Source organism: Clavelina lepadiformis, chromosome 4 (assembly GCF_947623445.1).
Source record: "Clavelina lepadiformis chromosome 4, kaClaLepa1.1, whole genome shotgun sequence".
Classification (NCBI taxonomy): domain Eukaryota; kingdom Metazoa; phylum Chordata; class Ascidiacea; order Aplousobranchia; family Clavelinidae; genus Clavelina; species Clavelina lepadiformis.
This window is the reverse complement of record NC_135243.1, coordinates 8,097,974-8,119,608: the sequence shown is the minus strand read 5'-3', so window position 1 is coordinate 8,119,608 and position 21,635 is coordinate 8,097,974. Positions and strand designations below refer to the sequence as shown.

At 37.6% G+C, this 21,635-nt stretch overlaps 2 protein-coding genes across 4 annotated transcripts; both read right to left on the bottom strand.

Moving 5' to 3' along the window:
* On the bottom strand, nucleotides 1–11,880 carry LOC143452486 (uncharacterized). Of its 2 annotated transcripts, XM_076953483.1 has the most exons (27): nucleotides 11,671–11,880; nucleotides 11,281–11,434; nucleotides 9,750–9,978; nucleotides 9,490–9,666; nucleotides 8,921–9,111; nucleotides 8,636–8,763; nucleotides 8,039–8,175; nucleotides 7,760–7,954; nucleotides 7,514–7,642; nucleotides 7,040–7,241; nucleotides 6,636–6,691; nucleotides 6,110–6,397; nucleotides 5,678–5,876; nucleotides 5,414–5,528; nucleotides 4,721–4,933; nucleotides 4,401–4,535; nucleotides 3,852–3,999; nucleotides 3,397–3,596; nucleotides 3,102–3,231; nucleotides 2,713–2,912; nucleotides 2,368–2,522; nucleotides 2,004–2,097; nucleotides 1,698–1,872; nucleotides 1,221–1,394; nucleotides 788–960; nucleotides 293–547; nucleotides 1–217 (listed from the first exon to the last, which is right to left on the bottom strand). In XM_076953483.1, exons 1-27 carry the CDS (start codon nucleotides 11,717–11,719, stop codon nucleotides 1–3), a joined length of 4,518 nt encoding a protein of 1,505 aa, XP_076809598.1. In that variant the 5' UTR covers nucleotides 11,720–11,880. The 2 variants fall into 2 exon arrangements, with proteins under 2 accessions (XP_076809598.1, XP_076809599.1); XM_076953484.1 differs by lacking the exons at nucleotides 11,281–11,434; nucleotides 11,671–11,880 and having other exon boundaries at nucleotides 9,490–9,671; nucleotides 9,750–9,884.
* Nucleotides 11,881–14,690: 2,810 nt separating this feature from the next.
* LOC143451983 (RPE-retinal G protein-coupled receptor-like) lies at nucleotides 14,691–20,348 on the bottom strand. Of its 2 annotated transcripts, none has more exons than XM_076952781.1 (8): nucleotides 20,106–20,348; nucleotides 18,653–18,740; nucleotides 16,437–16,621; nucleotides 16,253–16,352; nucleotides 15,901–16,054; nucleotides 15,524–15,635; nucleotides 15,274–15,393; nucleotides 14,691–15,068 (listed from the first exon to the last, which is right to left on the bottom strand). In XM_076952781.1, exons 2-8 carry the CDS (start codon nucleotides 18,702–18,704, stop codon nucleotides 14,940–14,942), a joined length of 852 nt encoding a protein of 283 aa, XP_076808896.1. In that variant the 5' UTR covers nucleotides 18,705–18,740; nucleotides 20,106–20,348; the 3' UTR covers nucleotides 14,691–14,939. The 2 variants fall into 2 exon arrangements, with proteins under 2 accessions (XP_076808896.1, XP_076808895.1); XM_076952780.1 differs by lacking the exon at nucleotides 20,106–20,348 and adding an exon at nucleotides 18,934–19,068.
* Between the last annotated feature and the right edge of the window lie 1,287 nt (nucleotides 20,349–21,635).

Here is a 21,635-nt window from a genome sequence, read left to right as displayed (position 1 = left end):
TTATTCTACAACACATTGAACGCAGTAGAGACTGCGGTATCTTTTGCCAATTAAAGGCTTCAGCGTTGTCCACTGATCCTGATTCGTCGCTTCCTTCGCTGCAGACATTGGAATATAGATGCTGACGGTTGCTTTTTTTGCAGGTGAATGAACGTAGCATCCCGGGCTTTTCAGGGTAAAAGTGACGAAGTAATCATTGCCCTTGCCTGTCTTGACTCTGTGTGTTAGAAAATTATCGTTACACTTTGTAGGGAGAAGCATTGACAAAACAACAGGAAGAAGCGTTTCTCACGGAAGAAATATCTCGTCGCTTGTCACACCATCTTTGGTGACAACTACTCCATTTGCAGTGTTGAAAGTCACCGGTAAGTTGCAACGTGTATCGATGTCGATTGTGTTGCCCTTTCTCAGACCTATTCTGACGTCGCTCATGTTGTAAGAAGAGTCAGGACGTCCAGCAAATCGAATACGAATCCGAGAAGACGACATTTTTCGGAAATCTTTGTCATCCAATCGAACTCGAAAGCGACCGGTCAATCTGCTTTTACTGCATAAACATAAATGAACACTAATACTTGTTCCAAATATTTGCTGTTTATTTTTTTAAAATGTTTTTTTTTTTATAAAAACTGTTTTCGGGTTAGATTTTCTTTAACCTGACGTGTAAGACCTACAGTATCGTTTTGTTCGTCTGCATATACCAATATAAGGCAGAGAAGAACTCGACGTTTCTATAGGGTTGCAAAAATTAAACCATCATTTGCCGATTCCCGAAGACTGCTCTTACTTGTATATGCCAATGCCTGTTGAACCGACCATCCTGTAGGGCGCCCAAACCATGTTATTTTGTGACGGAGATTGAACGTCAATTGGCAGCTTTTCCATTTCGAAATCGTTGTTGATTTGGAAAGGAGATAGACTGAAATTAGTGAGCTTTTCGGCGGCTTCTGTTATTTTTACCTGCAAGGAGTTGTCTTCGTTTTAGTAAACTGCTTGATAGTGCTATATAGAGAACCATCTTGAACGAATTGCTCTCAGAGTGAAACACGTTTTGCCAACTTCTTTCATTTTAATGTCATGTTGTTATTCTAACTGGTATCAGAAGTGCATTCTAGCCAAATGCAGTAACTTTTTAACGTATATTACTATGAAAAGTTTTAACTTTTAATTCATATAGCCAACTATAACTAAATTTATAACCCATGGGTTTTGAAACATACCAAATTCTTTCCAATGCAAATAGGCATTGAAAATGGATAACCCATGGTCCTGCTGTCAGGGTAGTCCAGATCTCTGGTTCCACAGTAACTCATGCTCCCGCAGGAGGTGGTTAGTTTAATCCCGTCGTGTTTGTTGTCACTGATAAACACGCCAAGTACCCATTTTTCTCCGCCCTGCAACATATTTCATGTCGTGTCCCTGTTGCAATATATTCTGACAAATTGTAGCTCACAAGATTTTACAGTACAATTTTAAAAACATACATAACAACAACTCTATAGGGTTAACTATTTATTTTTAATTTTTACATACTATTATTATATATATTAAACCTTAAAATTTTACAGGTTATAGCTTAAAATCGATCTGCGATAAAAAAAAAACATGTCAAAAATTACTATATGATTTACTTTGTACAATATCCTATCAGGTACAATTAACTGAATAACTGCTTTAGTCGCAACGTTATAACAAACCTTGACTCCGCGAGGAAGCAACATAGAGTATGGCCAACCGCATTCGCAATTTCCTGGGACAGTTGGGACAAACTGCGTCTCTTTGCTCTTTATTGCATCCTCTTTCATACGCTTGATTACCGAACTTTCCTTGTCCAGACGTTTCAAAACTGAATGTGTTTCATTTTCTTGCATCCTGGACAAAATTAAAGGTCAGAATTGGATAATTATTACTGGATAGTTTTTATGAAGGAGATAATGCAGGTAAAACCAACATGCTGGTAAGTTCTCTGGTATAGAAAAAGAATTTCTTATTAAAACACTTACACATGGACAAACTTGTCCATTTCAATCCAAGACCTCCTATTGTTCACATGTCTTTCTTGGCAGATAAACACCCTTACAGTTAAGGGCAGTACGCCTAAAAATCAGATGTCGGAATGTAAATAAACAATTAAGTTTTACTTTGTTTAAAGTAAAACTACTTAACTTTACATTAAAACGTCTGTAGGTCTAAATTCATTAAATTTAATTTAAAACAGAAACGAAAGATCAAAAAGTACGAATATAGCTAGCATTGTCAGCCTTTGTTGATAAAGCTATTTGTGCGATGATTTCTGCTGTGACGCTACCAGCGGGTCTATAGTTGTATTCACTTTTGCAAAATAAAATTTTTCAAAAATTTATATACCTTCCACCCCGGGCTTTCTTGCAATCCGAATGTGGTAGCTGAAAGGTTCGTGGTCTAGCTTGTTGTCCCATTCAAAAGCAAGGGTAGGTTTCCGGAGATAAGTTTGAATCCGACCGCTTTTGAAATTTTTATTTTTCCAGCCTGAACCTTTGAATCTGCAAAGGAGACATCGCACGACTTTAATTAGCTTTGTTCTTAAGCATAGGCAATTATTGACTTAAATAATAAAATGTCTTTCAACAAAATAGCCTACAGAATAAAATCTTCATGACAAAGTCTTATATTTATAGATACACCAAAACTTCACACTATAAATATTTGCAAACTGCTTAGCCTATTTCGTACTCATGAAATCCGTCCGGAGCCTCCGTTCCAGGAAGAATAACGATGTCCTCCGGGTGGATGACAACTCCGGGGGCATCCTCGCTTACTTCTTGCTTGATTGTGTCATTAAATTCTTGATATAAGTTGTCTACTCTCTTATGCCAACGGAAAAAGATTGGATCACGGACAGCAGTCAGCGACGATCCCATGTATGTTGTTTTCTGAAGCAAATATCAAAGTCGTTTTCACCGCAACAGACTTCCCAAAACCAAATCCTTAAATTATTGCAGCTGAGAAAATCTTAGCCAGATGTTAAACGTTGTCTTGTCTATAATTTAGCACTTTATAAAATTATTACGTCACTTATTAGAACTCATAAAAATATGAATGAAACGTCTATTATAATTTACGCCTCTTGGTATGTTTTTGGTGTAGCAAAAGGCCATGTGACCCTCATTATGAAAACTGCCAAATATGTGACCCCATTCGTCACTCGTCGCTTCAATGATGTGACCGGCAACGTTCGTATCGATTTTAAGACTAAAATAAAATAAAAAAATGCTTTGACATATTTGTAATTAAAGCAAAAATAACTTGGATCGTTTAAGACGTTAGGTTTGTAAATTTTGTGCAACTTTGAGCTATATTTCTGACGTTTATCACAGTTTATTATTCATCTGCTTGATCAAGATTTGTCGAACTCACTTTCCACCACTTCTTGTTGGCAATTCTCCGATTTTAAAATAGTGCCGAATAGCATTTTCACAATCCTCAAGGTTGTTTTTAAAATTGGACGACCAAGTTTCGCCAGAAGGACGTGGTGCAAACTCACGATGAGAACGAGCCTCATGAAACTCCCATCCAGCGTCAAATCCGTGGGGCTCTTTTTCAGAAAATGCATACGGCTGAAAGACAAACAATGTCTAATACAAGTTAACTGTGTAGATTGCTAAATCTTGTAACGAAATTATTGTTTGTAAAAATTTTGACTTTATAAGGATTTGGTTATGAGTACGGAAGACTGAATTGGGCTGTGACTAAATTTCTTTTGCAGCTATACGTTGGACTGTCGAAGTTGCTTTAGACAAGAAAAAGTAGTTCCACACTATTAATAGACGTATAAAAGAGTCGTTTCAGGAAAGTATCAAACTCCAACATACAGCAACCGGATCCAGGCCCCAGGATTCTCTATCTGCGTCATATCTTGCCAGCATCTGTGTGTGCATGTAACCAAAGAGCTCTCCTTGCCGAGCGTTCCTTTCCTTTAAATCGAAGGATCTCACTCCGCGGTAAACAGCATGCCAGTGCCTGGCGCACAAAAATAAACGCGACTGTTAATCGATTGCAGTTGTATCGCAGGAGTAGATGACTACTTCACCGATGGATTTTTTTATTCTTAACTTATAGGTGATGCTGGGTAAAAATGTCCAACAAGACAGACTTACATATCTTCAGTTATTAACGGTTATGCCATGCAAGGTAAGAGTTAGCTAACGAGATACAGGGAACAGCATAGGCTAAATTAATGTTGATTTACGTTCTGATAATAGCGTAACTGTAAAGTGAAATTTAACATAAAAAAAGTGAAATTGTTTGAAAAAAAACAACCTTTGTCCCGTAGAAAGATCAATTACGTATTACGCTACACCGGATTAGTAAAAGTTTGTAGGCTAACGGTATATAGCTCTGTAGAACTTCTCAAATCATACCGATGATGATAGTTAAAGTCAGCGTCGCATCTCCAGTAGTGCATCCACGATTCCTCCGGCTTCCCGACTCTCTTCGTTTCTACGATCGCGGCCATTGACGTCATTTTAGGGTCACGCTTGGGTGGGTCCGGGTATCTGTTTTCGTTAAGCAGATTGTTAAAAAGTCAAATTAAAGAGTTTAACTTTACGAGAACAATTAAATCCAATTAAGCAAACCTTTTCTTTTGGTGGTTATACAATGAAACAAGCAGAAGCAAAGCCAGCGTAGATTAAGCCAAGTACAAGTAGCCTATATAGGCTTTCGATTCATCGCCTCTCACCTGATACGATGCTTCTTTGCCAGTTTGCTGTGAACGATAAACGTCTCCAAAGCCCACTTACAAACTCCCGTATTGACTTCTAGACTTTTCATGACTCCTTCGGCGTAATCGAGGACTGCGTCAATGTCATCTGTATTTTCCTCCATCTTTTCAAGGTCTTCTGCAAATTTAAAGGCCAAATGGAGATGTCTGTCGTCGAAATTGTTGAAAGGCCTGTAAAATTTATATGTCTGGTGAACAGATAATAAAATAATTCGTCGCATGCCTGTAGTTATTTGAAAACTGTTGCAAAATTGTGATATGTGCTACTGTAATACCACAATTGCGCCTGTAGGTTAACTTAGCAGAGCATATACGATAAGACATTTTTGGAAGTTGGAATGGTTAAATGACATGAACAAGGAACGTTTGCTGGGAAAACCCGTTTACAAACAGCTGTGTAGATTAAATGTGAAGAATAGTAAATGGTATGGTAAATGAAATGGTAAAGCTATAAAATGACTTGTTTAATGATTGTTTCAAACATGTTGGAAACTAACTTTCTTACGTTTACCAAACGCTGTAGTAACAAAAGCATATGAAACAACGTTTCCAAAGGCAACCACTCATAGCTGACGTTGGCAAACTATCATCAACACGGATGCAATTTACTAATAACTTGAATTTTTAAATTGCAGCATGTATTTGACTTACCGGCCAAGGCCAAGGCCCGACTTGTCTTCTTCGTTCACGATTTCTTCTTCGGGCATCCAATCAATTAACTTTTCCACTCTCTCCTGGTAATTTCCACTCAAAGCTTCTGACGAAGCTGTGTGGTAAGATATGTAACAAAATATTTCTTTTACTGTAAACGCAATAACACACAATAAACGACTCAATGTACAGGGAATTAGAAAGTAAATCCAAGATATATTATTGTAAAAAGCCTACCTCTCTAAAATAAGGTCGTCCACAAACCTGACGGGTTTCGGATGCTTTCCCATTTGTTGGCTGTTCTTTTCATGAAGTCGAAATCTGCGCTCCCTGACAGCAAATCTGCAACCAGTTGATTATATTCTACATCAGCTTGGTTAAAATCTTTCATCCCGCAAAGGATCTTTCCTCTTGTGAGAACAAAGTTGACATAGTGAAGATCATCCACAAGATCATCACCATACTGCATAAACAAAGGAATTTCTTACTGCTTCACCATAGGCAGAAATGAATTGAGATCACTTTGCTTTAAAACGATTTCCAGTAAGTTTACGGTAGATTGGTAGAAGTACAGTGAAAATTGCAACATTAAATTTTGCTGTCGATTAAACTTATTGCATAGCCATGTCGAGTAGGATTTCTTTAACAGTTTTAACCAGTCACGAAATTTACTGCTATACATTTTGTTTCGCTCACATTCCTCTTGAAGTATTGGGCAATGTCTGTGGTATCCAAGATCGAATCTTTTGCTGATCTCAAAGGTTGACTTCTCTCAATTTTTAGATGCTTCTTCCGACTTCGAAGAGCATCTTTCTTTCCTGTTACTTTCACTCCTCCATTGTTGATCCCTCGGAGGAGCTGGGTTATCATTTGAATCCTTTTCAGCTTTGCTTGGATGGGTTTCTTCATCAGACTCATCCAGAAATCCATGACTTGTTTTTGCGAGTCCGACAGCGATCCGTCGACTGATATCGATATTCGAGCCTATGCCGGTGCACATAAGAGATGGATAAAAGACAAGTTTTACGACAGGTAATCTTATCCGTGGGTTAAGTTAACCCTGGGTGAAATTTTATCAATCCAATAGGTAATCGTACCATATTATTAGTCTCATTCAGCAATAAGCAACGCAACCACGGCATTAATTTTCACTTAGTCAAAACTTTTAAAGTAATGTGTGAACAAACGTAAATGGTATATAGAGGAGCTCTGATCCAGTCACCTCGTCCTTAGATGCGTCGTCTTCTCGATCGTCCTCTATTGTTACTTCTGCCGTATCTGATTAAAACAATTAATAAATTTTCAGCATTTTATGTAGTTTGTGGCATAGTATGCACTATGTAGTATACACTCGCATATATAGACTCCGTAGAGTTTTAGGTTTCCATTACTCTAAATATTGGACGGAATGTTAAAAATCTCAGCCAACTTCTACAATTGCGTACATGTATGTTTGAAAAAGAAGTAATTTATGAACATGTTTTTAATTTAGCTTTCCTTGATTTGTTGGTGACCTTCACTACGTCCAGTTGTAAAATGTTTTGCCTTAAATTTTAGAGATTTTTGGATCTAATAAAACTTCACAAAAAACGCACGTCTTTAAGTCCGGCGAGTGCTTGTCCTTACCTGAAGGAATTGTCATTCCACTGCCTTCGTATACCGCGTTTATTTGGTAACTTCCTGAAGTTCTAAACATAGTTCCTCGGTTGGATTGGATCAACGGAACAATCTCTCTGTACACGTCAGAATTCTCACGACTTCCTGCTTTTCCCAGAGTCAGGTAGCGACGTGTTGGGGAATCAATTTCTTGAACAAACGGCTTAGCCACCTACGAAACGAGAATAGAAGTGAATATATATAACAGGCTTTCAAACGTTTGTAAAACACTTGACTCATCTATGTATGTGTATTTGAATATTCATGTGAAGCATAACCAGTTTTAAATCTTTTTAACGTATTTGGTATTTTCCATTCTAATAATCGTTCCTTGTAGAGTGTCTCACAAAGAAAAAATGAACATCAATCATTAGATCGAAATTTCGATATCTCCAACTTTTGAGACACAAACCTCTAGTTTTAGTAAAACAGTACGTACTGCACCTGCACACCGCCAAGCGGATCGGTAATGTAAACGGAAATATTCCCGCCACCCAAGCTCAAATCCGGATCTATTCTGCAAGGCAATCTTCCAGAGTTGCATAAGATAGCTTCAAACTCGACTGTATCACCCTGTCGAACAAAATATATCGAGCATTGTACCCTACGTATATATGCTACAACCTGCTAACATCGATTAGGAGGATTATGTTGAAGATATTACAAAAATGCATTGAAAATAAAGCTTACTTTAAAATAGGGCTGACTTCTGACTTTGATCTTGAACGAGATCTTCCTGTTTGACTTTGGCCTCCCGCCTCTATGGACTTCTTCATCGTTTTCATCATCATCATCGGACTCTCCAAGATCAGGTGGTGTTGCTTTCGGTGCATCGAGTACATCGAATTTCTCCCCAGATTCCACTTCGTACGTATTTACGAATTCCTTAAACGACATAAGTTATAACTGATAACTGCATTCAGTCTTAATTTTTTTTTTTCAATAAAATTCTAGCCACAAATGAGAAACCTTATTCGGTTGATGACGTAGAGTTATTAGCTCGTCGTCAGAAAAAGAATATTCGAAATTGTCGTAAAAGGTTCCAGGTCCGTGGAGTGAGTCATACTTCCAAGCATAATTCATCCAGGATAGAGAATCCGAGTTCCCTATGACCCAGAAATATCTTTTGTTCTATTACTATTAAACAAGCTGGTTTCAAAAGCAAATTGATGACTATGGGAGTTACTTTACGAGGTAAAATATCCTTGCAGTAAAATAAATACTTTTGCCTATATACGCTATACAAGTGGTTCTCAAGCTTTCATAGCTCGTGGCCCCCTTACAGTGACCCTCAAAATACGTGGCCCCCTGCTCATCAATAAAAAAATGTCGATTGTTGATTGCAAAACACTTTTTACTTCACTACTGCGTGTGCACTAGCCTTCGCTTAGCTAGTGTTGCACAACAAGCACGAAAACATGAAAGACTTGTGTCCCGCTTTGCCTCATCTTCCCATACTACTATACTATAGCTCGGTATAGCTCGACAACGGTAGAACGTAAAATTGGTCCCCGACTGAGAAACCCCTGCGCTATACCTTCATATACCCTAACATATGTTTCTAACCATCTTCAAATGGATGAATCAGTCCCAGACAATGACCACACTCGTGCACCATGTAGTGGAGAAACCGCCTGTTTGCAGTTGCCTTTACCTTGGGGTCATCACTGTCCATCCCGTTGAACGACGTGTGTCTGCGGAAAAAGTATCAATAAAATTTTTTCACTTGTAGAACAATCTGGTAATGCTTTGTCGATAACTCTACTGACCGATGATAATAAGATAAGAATTGTACAAGATGCATTGAATAGGCACTAAAGCATGTCAAGTAAACACAAGTCTCCTATATACCCAGTAAATAAACCAAATCCTTTTTTCCCATCTTGGTCAAAAGAATATCCCATGTATCTTGAATCTGGAGGCCTTTGTGCCAAGAGACACCAGATATTAAAGCCTTTGCCCTTGTAGCCGTCGAAGTAATCCTTCATCACCGCATACATGTCCGCTTTTGTCCACCTTGTGTCTGGAGTGGGATCTTCGACCTGGAAAAAAATGTGCTGTCAGATCTGAACAGAATGTCTCTTTGCATTATTTAATGTACACCCATTTATTTTGAAGCATTAAGAGCAAATTCTAACCTTAAAGATTTAAGTATAACCCACTTTAATATAAATACTGCAATATCTTTTGATCAATATGTGGTCATATTAAACAAACGGAATATCCATTGTCGAAAGTACAATTCTACAAAATCCTATTTCGGGAGATAACTTTGAAGATTTTTTTGTTATGGTAATAGAATAAAATGCACCAAAATGCGCAATATGAGCAGTTACCCAGTTACAATTTTTTTATTGTGAACTCTGGCTTGTTGATATAGCTATAAGAGTCTTTTCAGATGTTAAACATTTTGTTCTAACCTTTTGGCTGTTTTCGTCGACGAAGTACAGCTTTAAGCCTGCATCTTTAAACACTGAAAAGAGATCCAGTTCTCTTGATTTCATGCTTGCATTTGTTCCAGTATAATTCTCCAATCTGATCACAGGCCAAATGACTTTCTCCACAAAGTCAATGTCCAACGTGACATCACCAAAATACTGTACTTCAGTGAAACAAAGGGAACTTATTTATTTCGCAAAGTAATTAAGAACAATATTGTACTTGCTGAGGCGGGTTTCACCTGACTGATCCGTTCCGCACCGTTGATTGTAACAGTGGACGATTCGATTTTAAACTTGACGTCACACACCAAACCCGAACGTGACGACTTCACGCTTATTTCTACTTGGCCATCTCGTTTTCCCCCGTCGCTTAGCAACACGTAAATGACTGCGTGGATTTTTTGGCCATCGTATTGCACGCCGGAGCCAAAGTAAGACCTGAAGTAAGCTTTTGACGCATTCCCAGACCTAACACCATATCAGACATTTTATAAAGAAAACTGATTGTAACTTTGTTTGCCTCTACTTACAGTTTGTTGGGAAACTGGAGTATCTCATAGGTTTGACGAATGCGCGATTTGAAGAATATATACACTTATACAGAACACGAACATGCACTTTGTCGGCTTAGCAGCCGAGTAGTTAGGGCGTTAGGCTCACAATAATGCTACCCGTGTTGGATTGCCAATGGCTCGACCTTTGTAATACCCTCGGCAAGGCACTAACGACGATTACCTTCGTCTTAATGAACGTAATGGTTGAATTTTAATGCCCAGTGAACCTGGTGAACAGTTTCAAATTCGGGCTATACGATATACAAAATCTAAAAACAAAAAACTGTGTGACAATCGAACTTGCACAAAAGCCAGCTCGGTAACCGGGGCTCGAGCGATGAAAAGTCATCGCCTGGTTTAAGTCGTGTAAATACTTCGCTCAGTCCGAGGATAAATATTATCATACCATGCCCATATATAGCGAATGCATGAGTTGGCCGACTTCAGACGAATAACAAATTTGTACAATAAAACGAGAGAAACGTTTTTGGTCGGTTCTTCCAGGTAACTCGGGCCTTTAGTTTTCTACATGCCGTGGTGGTCCAATTGACAGGCTTGTCCATGGGAATGGGATTCCCACGGGAATCCCATGGGAAATGTCCCATGGGATGGGATGGGATGGAACAGAACGAATTGCAATTCCCATGACTCGGAATATGAGTACCAATGATAATAAATTGTCATAGATAGACAACTTTTCTGAACTTTAAAGTTAACAAAGTCAATAAATTTTGTCGTTTTGTATCTCTCTTTGTACATGTAGTCAATTCTAATAGACATTAGACTTAAATTTCCATAAATTTAATAACATTTATTGAATTGTATTTTGATGGGAATCCCATGGGATGGGATGGGATGGGATGGGATGGGACAGGCATGAATTGCTATGGGATAGGATGGGATGGGACAGAAAAAAATGTCCCATGGACAAGCCTGCCAATTGATAAGGGAAAAATTTCTTCACATATCACAACGTGCTCTTTCTTTAAACCAAAGCTCACTGAATTAGGGCCAGCCTGGACGTTTTCCGTTACAACAATGACATTAAGATGAAGGCATGGGTAAAAATTTTAACAAAAAAGTGAATTTTTGCCAATAACATTTAAAATTATCACAATATCATACAAAAAGTCAAGTTTTAAACGAATCACGGAAAAAGTTTCCTAAACTTCAGATAGCCCAAACAGCGGTCAGTATCTTCATGGCATGAACTTACCAGATAGATTTGGACTTTCGAGTCAACACTCCACTGATGCAATCAGTCGTTTTTGAGAAGGGTCCCAGCTGATCGACATCTACCTTAAGTTCCATTTGAACTGGGGCATTCTTCTTCGTCTGGTACGTTCCGCTCTGCGAATCGTCGAAATCCACTAAAAATGAAAATAACAACGGGTGACCGTAGCGCAGAGTACCGTAGCGTAGAGTACCGTAGCGTAGCGTAGAGTATCAATACAATCCGTAAGTAACCGTAACATGCACTACAATAGCCCATTATCCGAGGATCATCGGACCAAGCATTTAGCTGTGGTCACAAATTGCACAGTGACACGCACACAATATACAATAATTTCAGTTCAGCCTAAATTTGCTCTACTACAGTACATACCTCCTTCGTGCTGTTGAATCGGAGACGTTCCAGGATATAGCTTCGACATTATTACGTTCTTGAATCAGCAGTTAAGACCCACAGAAAAAAATGAAAACTTTGAAACAAACTTAAAATTGTTTCCAGCTACTTACAATGATATCAGTCCTTTCAACTACACCAAAGTAAACTTAAGCCTAACCTTTTCGTGCCTACAACGGTGCCAGTTGCTCTAATAGATAAATAAAAAGTAAACAGAAATCAATATAGTGCCTTTAATCTGTAACAAATGGTCTGCATCCAAAGTTTACAGCAAGATGTTTGAAGGTTTACTTATAAACGTTGGGATTTCACATTTCTCAATGATGTTGCACTCTGCGCAACAATGCCTCCATATTAAAAATTGGGATATTCAACTAATTCCTGCAAAGAAATGACCTTTACTTTCAGAACCTATCCTTCTGGTGGGTAACCTGTAAGTAACTGTGACAAGGTTTAGGCTTATTCTGCTAAACGTAAAAGTCACTGGATGTAGTAGGTTATAACTTCCTGTTTCAGACACCAAAGGGATATGGCGTATATTTTAACCCATTATCCGCTTACTCTGTGTATTCACCTACAGTAGCACACACACCCAACCCTTTATTTGTTATCTCAATGCGGCAGAAACGAATTGAATTGAGGAAACAAACCTGAATATATGACACTCATTCATGTTCGTTGAACTATAACTTTAACGGCCAATTTGGGCTCTTATTCGTACAGTAAACTTGCGTTACGTCTCGCTTCCCTGAAATGCAAAGCCTATATGTAATTAAGCAAAAAGCTGCAACAGCAGTGTCTAAAAAATTTTCCGTGCCCACCGATATCAATTTGAGATGTTCACGCGTTGCCTTGTTGCATTCTTTATACTGTAGTTTTAATATGGCTTTCAGACTACTATATGTGGCAATCGTAAACAAAGCGCTTGTATCAACTAAAAACTATTTTGCGTTTTCAGTTTTATGTCTTCATTTATTGACCTCATAGAGACCTAGACTCACTATATCAATAAAACAGCAACAATGTTTAATGCGACCACGTTGATTTGTTAAATATCTTCTTAAGAAAATCAAATATCTTATGGCAAAATAAACATGAATTTTTTCACTGTAAATAGTCTTTACATGTACCCTACGTTATGAAATACGAGTGGTAAATTTTATCTCTCCTCTTGCACAATAAAACGTTATGGTTCACAGAAATTCTGTTGTTTGTTGTTTAAGAGAACCTGACCCTGTTTGGAGCAATAGCATAACGGAATTTTAGGTGAGCAGTGCGCAAGTTAAAACGTGCCGTAACATACATATCGTCTAATCTATTATACTATGATACATACAGGCTAACGTACAAAGAAAAAGCTTTGAGTGTCGTAAATTCTGTACATCTAAAACATAAATCTACCGACCTTTGAACAAGCATTTGTAGCAATTAAAGTTAGAGTTAAATTTACACCTCTCTCATTGTTTTGAAATTTCCTGACATAGTTAACTTGCTACAGAAAGTAATCGGAAAAGACAACCTGCTACTGTATTGGCGAAATGTCCTGATGTGGGAGCTCCTTACAAACTAGTTCTTCAGTTCAAGTTCAACCCTAGTTTAGACAGCTATGCACTAATGAACACATAACGCAATACGCAGCCAAATGTTGACAAAAAGCTGTTCAAATTCAAATTAGGCTGCGTTCACACACGAAAAAGGCAACAAACAAACGAACAAAGTTAATTTCTGGTAAACCTCCGCTAAAAACGACAAAAGCAAAGAATCTATACAATGTACCAAAATTTGTCACTGTGTATACTGTGGTTCGCCATCCCTTCAGAAACCAACGAAATTTGAGTCAAATGAAATAAAATTGACAAAAGGGGTTTGCCAGATACACACAAAGCGAAGGTAAAGGATAGAACGACAAAAGCTATGTTCATTGACCTGGTGGGGTCGACGAAGGCAAGGTACATTCAATGTTGCAATCAGGGTTCAACATTTCTTTCTTTGTGATCGATGCAGCTTATTCATGGTCGGCGGGAGCTTCAGTCGAGAATGAACATCAGACAACACTTAGAAAAATTGTGTAAATAGCACTCGATTTAAAAGAGTCCTTCGCAAATGATATATCTGATTCATCTGATATTATTATTAAACTTTTATGACTCAAAGACGCTGTTATTTGGTATTATTCGCACCCCTTTGCAGCTCGTACGACTCTACGTAGAAAACAATTACGATAGAATTTTGACTGTCACTATCTCACGTGTATATACCGTGAATTAGCCGCTTCGTAGAATATTTCGTCGTAACCTATACGTGTGTATGAAATCTCAACAAGTTGGAAGAAATTAATCTTTTAACCTACCACCAACAATTTTTAGTAAAATGTTTCTATTATTTTAATAAAGAAGGGTTGTTTATTTTGGCATGTATAGTGGATGGTTTCGAAACACGTTAGAACGGCGTCGTCGTAATCGCCAATTGAGCCAGAAGGTATCCAGTTACCAAGCTATCGTTGTCGAGGCAGCAAGAATCGAGAAGTCTCTACAATCTACATCGTGCTGTCATTGAAAACACGCAGGCCATGCATTCCTACATAAATCGGGTTTTACTAGCAGAAAAACGTTAAGGAAGCACCAAGCGATTTACTTAACTAAATTTCATTCCATTTTTCATGTTGTTTTTTAATCTCAACTGCCGCTTTTTTCAGTATTTTCGATGCACTATCGTTTTAGTATTTATATTAGCTGCCATATATTCGTTACTTGTCACAGTGATATCACAATTTTTAAAGTAGAATCAAAGTCTGTGTAACGTTTGTATCAAAACCAGTCCCGCTATTGGGATCAAAATTGTGGCGTTATAATGGATAACATTTTTTTAACAGTTCAATAACAGTTTTTTCAGATATTATTCAGATTTATTCAGATATTTCACAGATAACATGATATATCACGGACAGTTGAGTTAAGCTGCGTGATAAATCATAATAAAGTGTGATAACCAGCAAACGATTGAATAAACATAGCAATATAATTATATACAATAATCCACGTACACGGGACAGAGCTCTGCAAGACACTTTGATTATCACGTCGTTTTGCAGTAAAGTTAGAGCTGTAGCCAATGGTGGTGTAATGATTATAAATGACAATAACGCTAACAATGTACAATACTATACAGCGACCAAACAGAGATAGGATTATTACAGTACAATGAAAAGTTAATATATGACATGCCTTCATACAGATAGGCCGGGAGGATTAGTTTAGTTTCTTTGATTTCTTGACTTCGTGCTTTTCAGTGAAAAGCTTGATGCAGGTCTCTCTCAGTTCTTCGTCGCTCCACACGTATAGGAAGGGGTTGGTGGCTATAAAGATCTTTGCTGCAACCTTTGTCGATGTAAATGTTCAGTTAAAGGCTTGTATTAAGCTATTTTCTTGTTTCCTGAATCACACGCAACGATACTTTTCGCTTCAAGTATTTAACGCGCGTAAATACATTATAATAACTGAAAATACGCTGTGTATATGTTTACCTTGCTTAAAACCACATTTGTATATTTCAAATAACTTACAAGTATAAACCCACACTTACGTTATTGATAGCGGTTACGTAAAACGGCACGGCACCGGCTCCAATTGTGACCGAAAGCAAAGCATATACGGCGTACGGCGTTAATGACGTTATCATTTGTGCAGGTACAATGTATTCTAACTGCAAGAAACATTTAAATCCGATTAGCATTCAACATGTGCTGGATGTTTTAAATCTTGAAAGCTTAATAAAATTTCTCAGGCTGCTTTATTGGTTAATTATGTCATTTATTGCAAAGACGATTACTTACTGGGAGGTTAGCTTTCCCTGCGTCATTGATTTTCTTGTAATACCACGTGACACGATAGACCGGAACAGCAAACCAGTAAATAGATATCGCAATTATGTAGAAGGTGTATTTACTACAATTAACAGACTTCTATGGTCAAGCTCATAATGCATTTGTTATGGTGGTATGCAGATTGTGTAACACTACAGTATTTACAAGCAAACGTTGAGACAACTGAGAATTGCTCCCTATTACACTGAGCCTTAATCAACTAAAACAATTAGTTAAAGAAATGTACAGTAAATATATAAAACAACTTTGAAAAAATCTTGCGTTTGATAAATTAATACTGGTTTTGACCCACAGAGCGCGGTATAAATAATCCGGCAACTACTCACAAGCCCACATAATGGAAGTCAAGCAAGCACCCAGTCTGCCAGAATGGATCCGAAGTTTCAAATCCATAACTTCCAAAGCCTAGAAGGGGCAGTCCTCCTACTACCATAGCACTTATCCACAGCATCATTGCATGGTAGTTATAATTTTGGTTCCCTTTAGACATGTATATATGAAGCTTTTACTTTTCAAAGCGCAATAATTAGAAGTTACGTGTTAAGGCTGAAAGGTGAATACGACATCTCCAAAATCCAACATATTGCATTGGGGAATGAGTAAAATTTCATGTGTGAGGAAACCTTTGTTTTTTATTAGTTTGAAAACGCTAAGTTTTCACTTGAAAACAACTCTTACATTCTCTAGAATTGTGAACGTTGTAGTACTTGTCTTTCGCAATCCAGACAACGTTTGAAATGCTCGCCAACGTGAAAGCCATACCCAAGTAAGCGTCGACCTGATCAGTAGACAAATATAATTACATTCAAATCTCATTTAAATCTTTGTAGATGCTGTTTTTCGTCAAGTTTATTTTTCTTACCTGACAGCCGATGTCTCCAAAAACCCACGAATTTTGAAATGCTGCCCAAGCGTTCAAAAACGTGTGAACACATACCAGCATGTCTGAAACTCCCAACGACCTCAAAAAGAAATTCCTTTCTTTCATTGACGGCTTTGTTCGATGGGCCAAAGCGATCATGAGGTGGCCCAAACAACACATTATTCCTGCAACAAAAAAGCATAAAGATTAATGACGTTTACGGTTATTGTATAGTATCTTAGGGTAACATTTCTCTTTTTATTGGTTACTAGTTACTACTACTGTAACTGACCAAATTTGTCATCGCGGCAATGTTGTTTAACATGGGTTATAGAAGTTATCAAACATTGTGAAGAATTCTGTTCCTGTTGATTACTGCTGTAACTATGTATTGGCAGTATGAGGTCAGCGTACATCATGCATGCACGGAGTTGATGTTGCACGTTGGCTTTGAAGATGCGTATGAGTTTCAAAAAAAGGTCCATTTCTTTGTTTATTTCTATATGTAGTAAAATTATTAAAAATGCAATTGCTAGAAAATCGCTCCATGGGAATCCCGGAAATTTTGCATGTGAACTAGGCTTGCCTGATGCTATCTCATGCTGGAAAACAGCAAAAATCACTTATTTCTATATCCCGTTACTTAGGCCCAAAGTCAAAAGTGGATTTTTGGGCATAAATACATACACATTTTCCACTTTTTCATGGCAATTTCTATCCAAGTATTCCGAACAACCTAGAACGTTGAAACGCGCCAAATTCTAGGGGAATTACCAGGCTAGAAAACAATAACAACCATGCTGCCTTCTGATTTAAACAGGTTTTTTAAGTCCAACCTAAGAGTCTTAAGAAATCAGATAAATCTTATTTTTTGACCCATACGCCTCGTCAATTGCATTTATTTGTCGTGTTTGCTGTTTTTGTTGTTGCTATAAGTTTTAACGATTCGATTGTGCGTATTTATATAACCACGCCCATTGTGTACCATATTTGTGTTTGTTTGTTAAACTTTGTCGCCTTTCATTTATTTAAAGCTCCCATAAGCGACGGCTCTTTGTTGAAGAGATTTCTACAATTTCCAACTGATAACGCTTACATTCTTCGAGTACCTTCTGCTTCTTTTCCATCAAAGAGAAGACATTCTAGTATCCAACTGTTTGCCTTTGACAGTTTCGTGAGCGATTGTGTGCATTGGATCACCATGGGTAAAATTTCTGTAACTCTTATCCAGTCGCCTTCCAAAATGCGTAGCAATAGCATTGGTGGGCTTCCGATAACGGGCGGCTCGTGATGTAAAACTTATTTGTCACTTATTTTTGAACGAACCCCTCTGCCCTTGCATGCGCTTCTTGCAAACTCGCGCGACCAACGATGCGATATGATTGACATTCTTGTTCATATTTATGTAATTAATTGGTGGCTGAAGACCTCTTTTGTTCTCACCTGTCGACCTCCCGCGAAATGAGTTTTCTTTTTAGAAATTTTTTCTCCTGCAGTTAAGGTAGAAAGGTGAACAAGGTATCCAAGCTCCGCCACGACAAGGCAGTAGCCCACAGAGGAGTTGAAAAGAAACTTGTTACAAATAACTGCAGGTCTAATTTTGTCCGAGTGTAGGCTACTGTGTAATCCACTGAGTGTAGTCTCCAATGTTATCCAACATTTAATATTCGAATTTTCGCTTTGAAACATTTCTAATATTCATTCTTCAAATGCAACATTTTCAGGAGTGCCCGATGCGTTTGGGCGTAAATCGAACACAGATAATGGCATTACGCGATCTAGGTTTCAAATCACGAAACTGTTGCAGGAAATGCAATCATGAAAAAGACTGATCATGCAAATGATCGGGATCGTTGGCGATTTGTTCCATTTCTATAACTTTTATTCTAATTTGAATAGCATGCAGAATTGATTATATCCATATAAATAAGATAACTAGGGCTAAAGCCGTGCAAGTCGTGCAAGCCGGGAATTTGGTAATCAATCAATATCGATTTTTGAATTTATGTCCATTATGTAAATTTTTGCAATGTATCTATAAGAATAATTAATGACAAAATACTTGCAAAAATCAATTATAATTTACTTATAGCTTATCATTCTAATAAGTTATACATTCATACTTTATGTATTGTAAGGGTGTTTTTACGTGCAAGCAAAACAAGAAAAATAAATTGCTTAAGATTATTATAAAAAACAAACAAACAAATACATACCAAATCCAGCCATCGTCAGGCCATAATACTCTTTTGTTGTAAAACCGCCCATATTATATTACTCTGAATTTAGAATGTTTTAAAAAGCCTATATAAAAGGTAACAAGTGAGAAACATTTATCTAGAAAAACATTGCGCTATAATTGTATACTATAAAAAGTTAAAGCCGCCCAAAAACACGGCCAAAAACCTATCAGTTAGAAATTTACAACGCAAAATGCTACAAATAACAAGTAACCACAATTCGCCAACATGGTCTTTTTCATGTCGGTGTGCAATACCCATGAATGATTTATCCTGCATGCAAGGCCAAATGTCAGATCTGAATTTCTCTGTGGCAAACCCCGTCAAATTAACCCTAGATATAGGCAAAGCAACGTTTCGTCTACTGTAATGGATAAGACATATACTACTGACATAACCTGGGGTAAGACATAACCCAAAGAAAAGTAACCCATAGGAACCCCTGAGTAAAGGTGACAAAAATTGTGTTTTTTTCGCTTCATTAGCTAATAATGCTTCAAAATATAATAAATGCAAAGTATTGCCACTTATTCTGGCGATTTTTGGCTGAAAATATATATACTTGACACATATTTAAACAAAAACATTACAGTTCCCTTCAGGCAGCTGGTATCTAAAATGCCCGTTTTCTTAGTCAAACAAAATAGACGAAGGCTAGGGTATTTTGTAAGCAAAACGAGAAACGCAAAAAAGAAAAGAAATATTTTCTTGTATTCAAATGGACATACTACCAACCTAGCACCTTAGGTAACTTGAGGTACAAGATACTCTACAGCAGGGGTGGGCAAACTTTTTGTACTGAGGGCCACATTTGAAGAAATGTTGCAGCCGGCGGGCCGCACACTTTCATTACAAAGTAGGAAAACTTACCCGGTGTGTAAATAAACGCATATTCATATTAAACACAATTTTTGTATTTCACACTCAGTTACGTTTAAAGCTATGCAATCATCATCACAAAAGTTAATGAGACTTGTGCAACTGTTCACTGTTTAATTAACCTGTTTAATTAAAACAATAAGTGATGAGTAGGAGTTTCTGCAAGTGCCGGCGGGCCGTAGTTTGCCCACCCCTGCTCTACAGAGTACAGTAACAGTAACAGCAACTCTACAGAGTAACCTGAAAGATTGTTATGGGGATAAAACTCCATGAGACACTTCACAAGTCAGAAGAAAAGATGTCTTGGCCATAAATTCATGTACAAATAAATTCAAACAAGGAATGTTGGAGTATGAGAAACCTCAGCAGGTTATCTTACCCGGATTAAGATTAAGGTGGTAAAATTTCACCAAAATTAAAACTATAACTGCATAATGGATATAGGATGGTAAACTGTAAAAAGCTCGGGCTCGTAAAAACACGAGGGATGAATAGTTTAATGTTCAATAAATGTCGATTACTTCACTTCATTCACAATACACCTATATACCTAAGCTTTCTTCTTGTTTTGATATCCTTTAAACTGTTCCTTTACCGTAATATCATCCTTAAGCCAAACTCTGATAAAAAACAGCTAGCATGATCAAAGGTAAAGCTGGCCTAACCTTTTCCATTCTTGTAAATTGGGTTGGTGATGGAACAAGGATTTTGACTTAAAACATTTTCTTTGCACTACAAATGCAGTCAATTGCGGAAAAATGCTTGCGGAATAAGACAACATGGTTCACCACCGAAATGCCAACAACACCATGCCACGTAAATCTGTTGTTGTATTTCCGTCTATAGCCAGATCAATATGTGACTTGTAAATGGCAATGCGCGGGGTATTTATAGTGGCAATTCATTCGCGCATCCAGCCAGTTATGCATTTTCAAAATGAAGAGAACTGAAGCAATGTTCTTGATTCATTTCGAAATGTCCTCAGTTCGCCTGAATAGAAATAGTTAAAGCCTATAGCGAGCAATAAAAAGAGGATTATCCAGTTATTGCTCATTTTTTTAAAAGCTATTTCACTTCTATGTATGAAGTAGCAAAGCAAACAATCCTATCAGCTTTCACATGTCAGTGACATTGCAAGCTTTTATTGATGCTTGGTAAAGCGCTTATTGATTGTCTGATGAAATAAATTACATCACGCTACAGCAGAGGAAAGCATATGGTGTCAAAGAAACAAAAAAGAAGATTATTAAGTATAGTTATTACTTTTTAAGTTTATTAAAACCTTCCTGTAGTTCTGTTGTGCTGCTAAAATTACGTCATAGCAGAGATTTTCACAAAAACTTACGCCAAAACAATCGTTTGTTTCCGTTGCTATGAACAGCGGTCCATGCAATGAATAGACTTTGCGGTTGCTTGTAAAATGTACATGTGTCCTTTAAGATTTGGTCATTGCTGGTACGCGGCTGTAAAAATGATGTCATAGGCAATCACTTCCGATTCCATACGCAATATAAGAATCGTGTGCGCTGTAACATTTCAGGTTAACTGCATGGTTATTTAATGCCCAGTTATTTTGACAGCCTCAATAGTCAGTACTTGTACATCAACGCCTGTAGATCAAAAGGTTGCTACAAATTGTTTTTTATACAGTAGAATTCGCAAATATAGACTTCAGCTATATCGACAGTTCGCATATATCGACACTTTTTCGCTGGTCCCGGCAAATTCCTATATCTTTTACGTACATTCGAGTTCGCCTATAGCGACTTCGGCTATATCGATAGTTCGCCTATATGTACACCTTTTTTGATCCCCCAGAGTATTTTGTTCGTTTATAGTGACAGCTCTTCTTTTTACTTAAACATAAAAAAATTAGTGCTTTTTGCAAGAAGTAAATACTGCACTGTACCTTAGTGTAGTAACGCCATATTGCTCCGCATCAGTAACATCTGCGTGCGTATAATGTGTAAATACCACTACCATTATTTTTCACGATCTTGTTTGTGTTGTTCTTTGCCGTAGTGTACGCGAAAACATAAAATTAAGCGGCGGTGCTGATTAGAGTACACATTTAACCCTT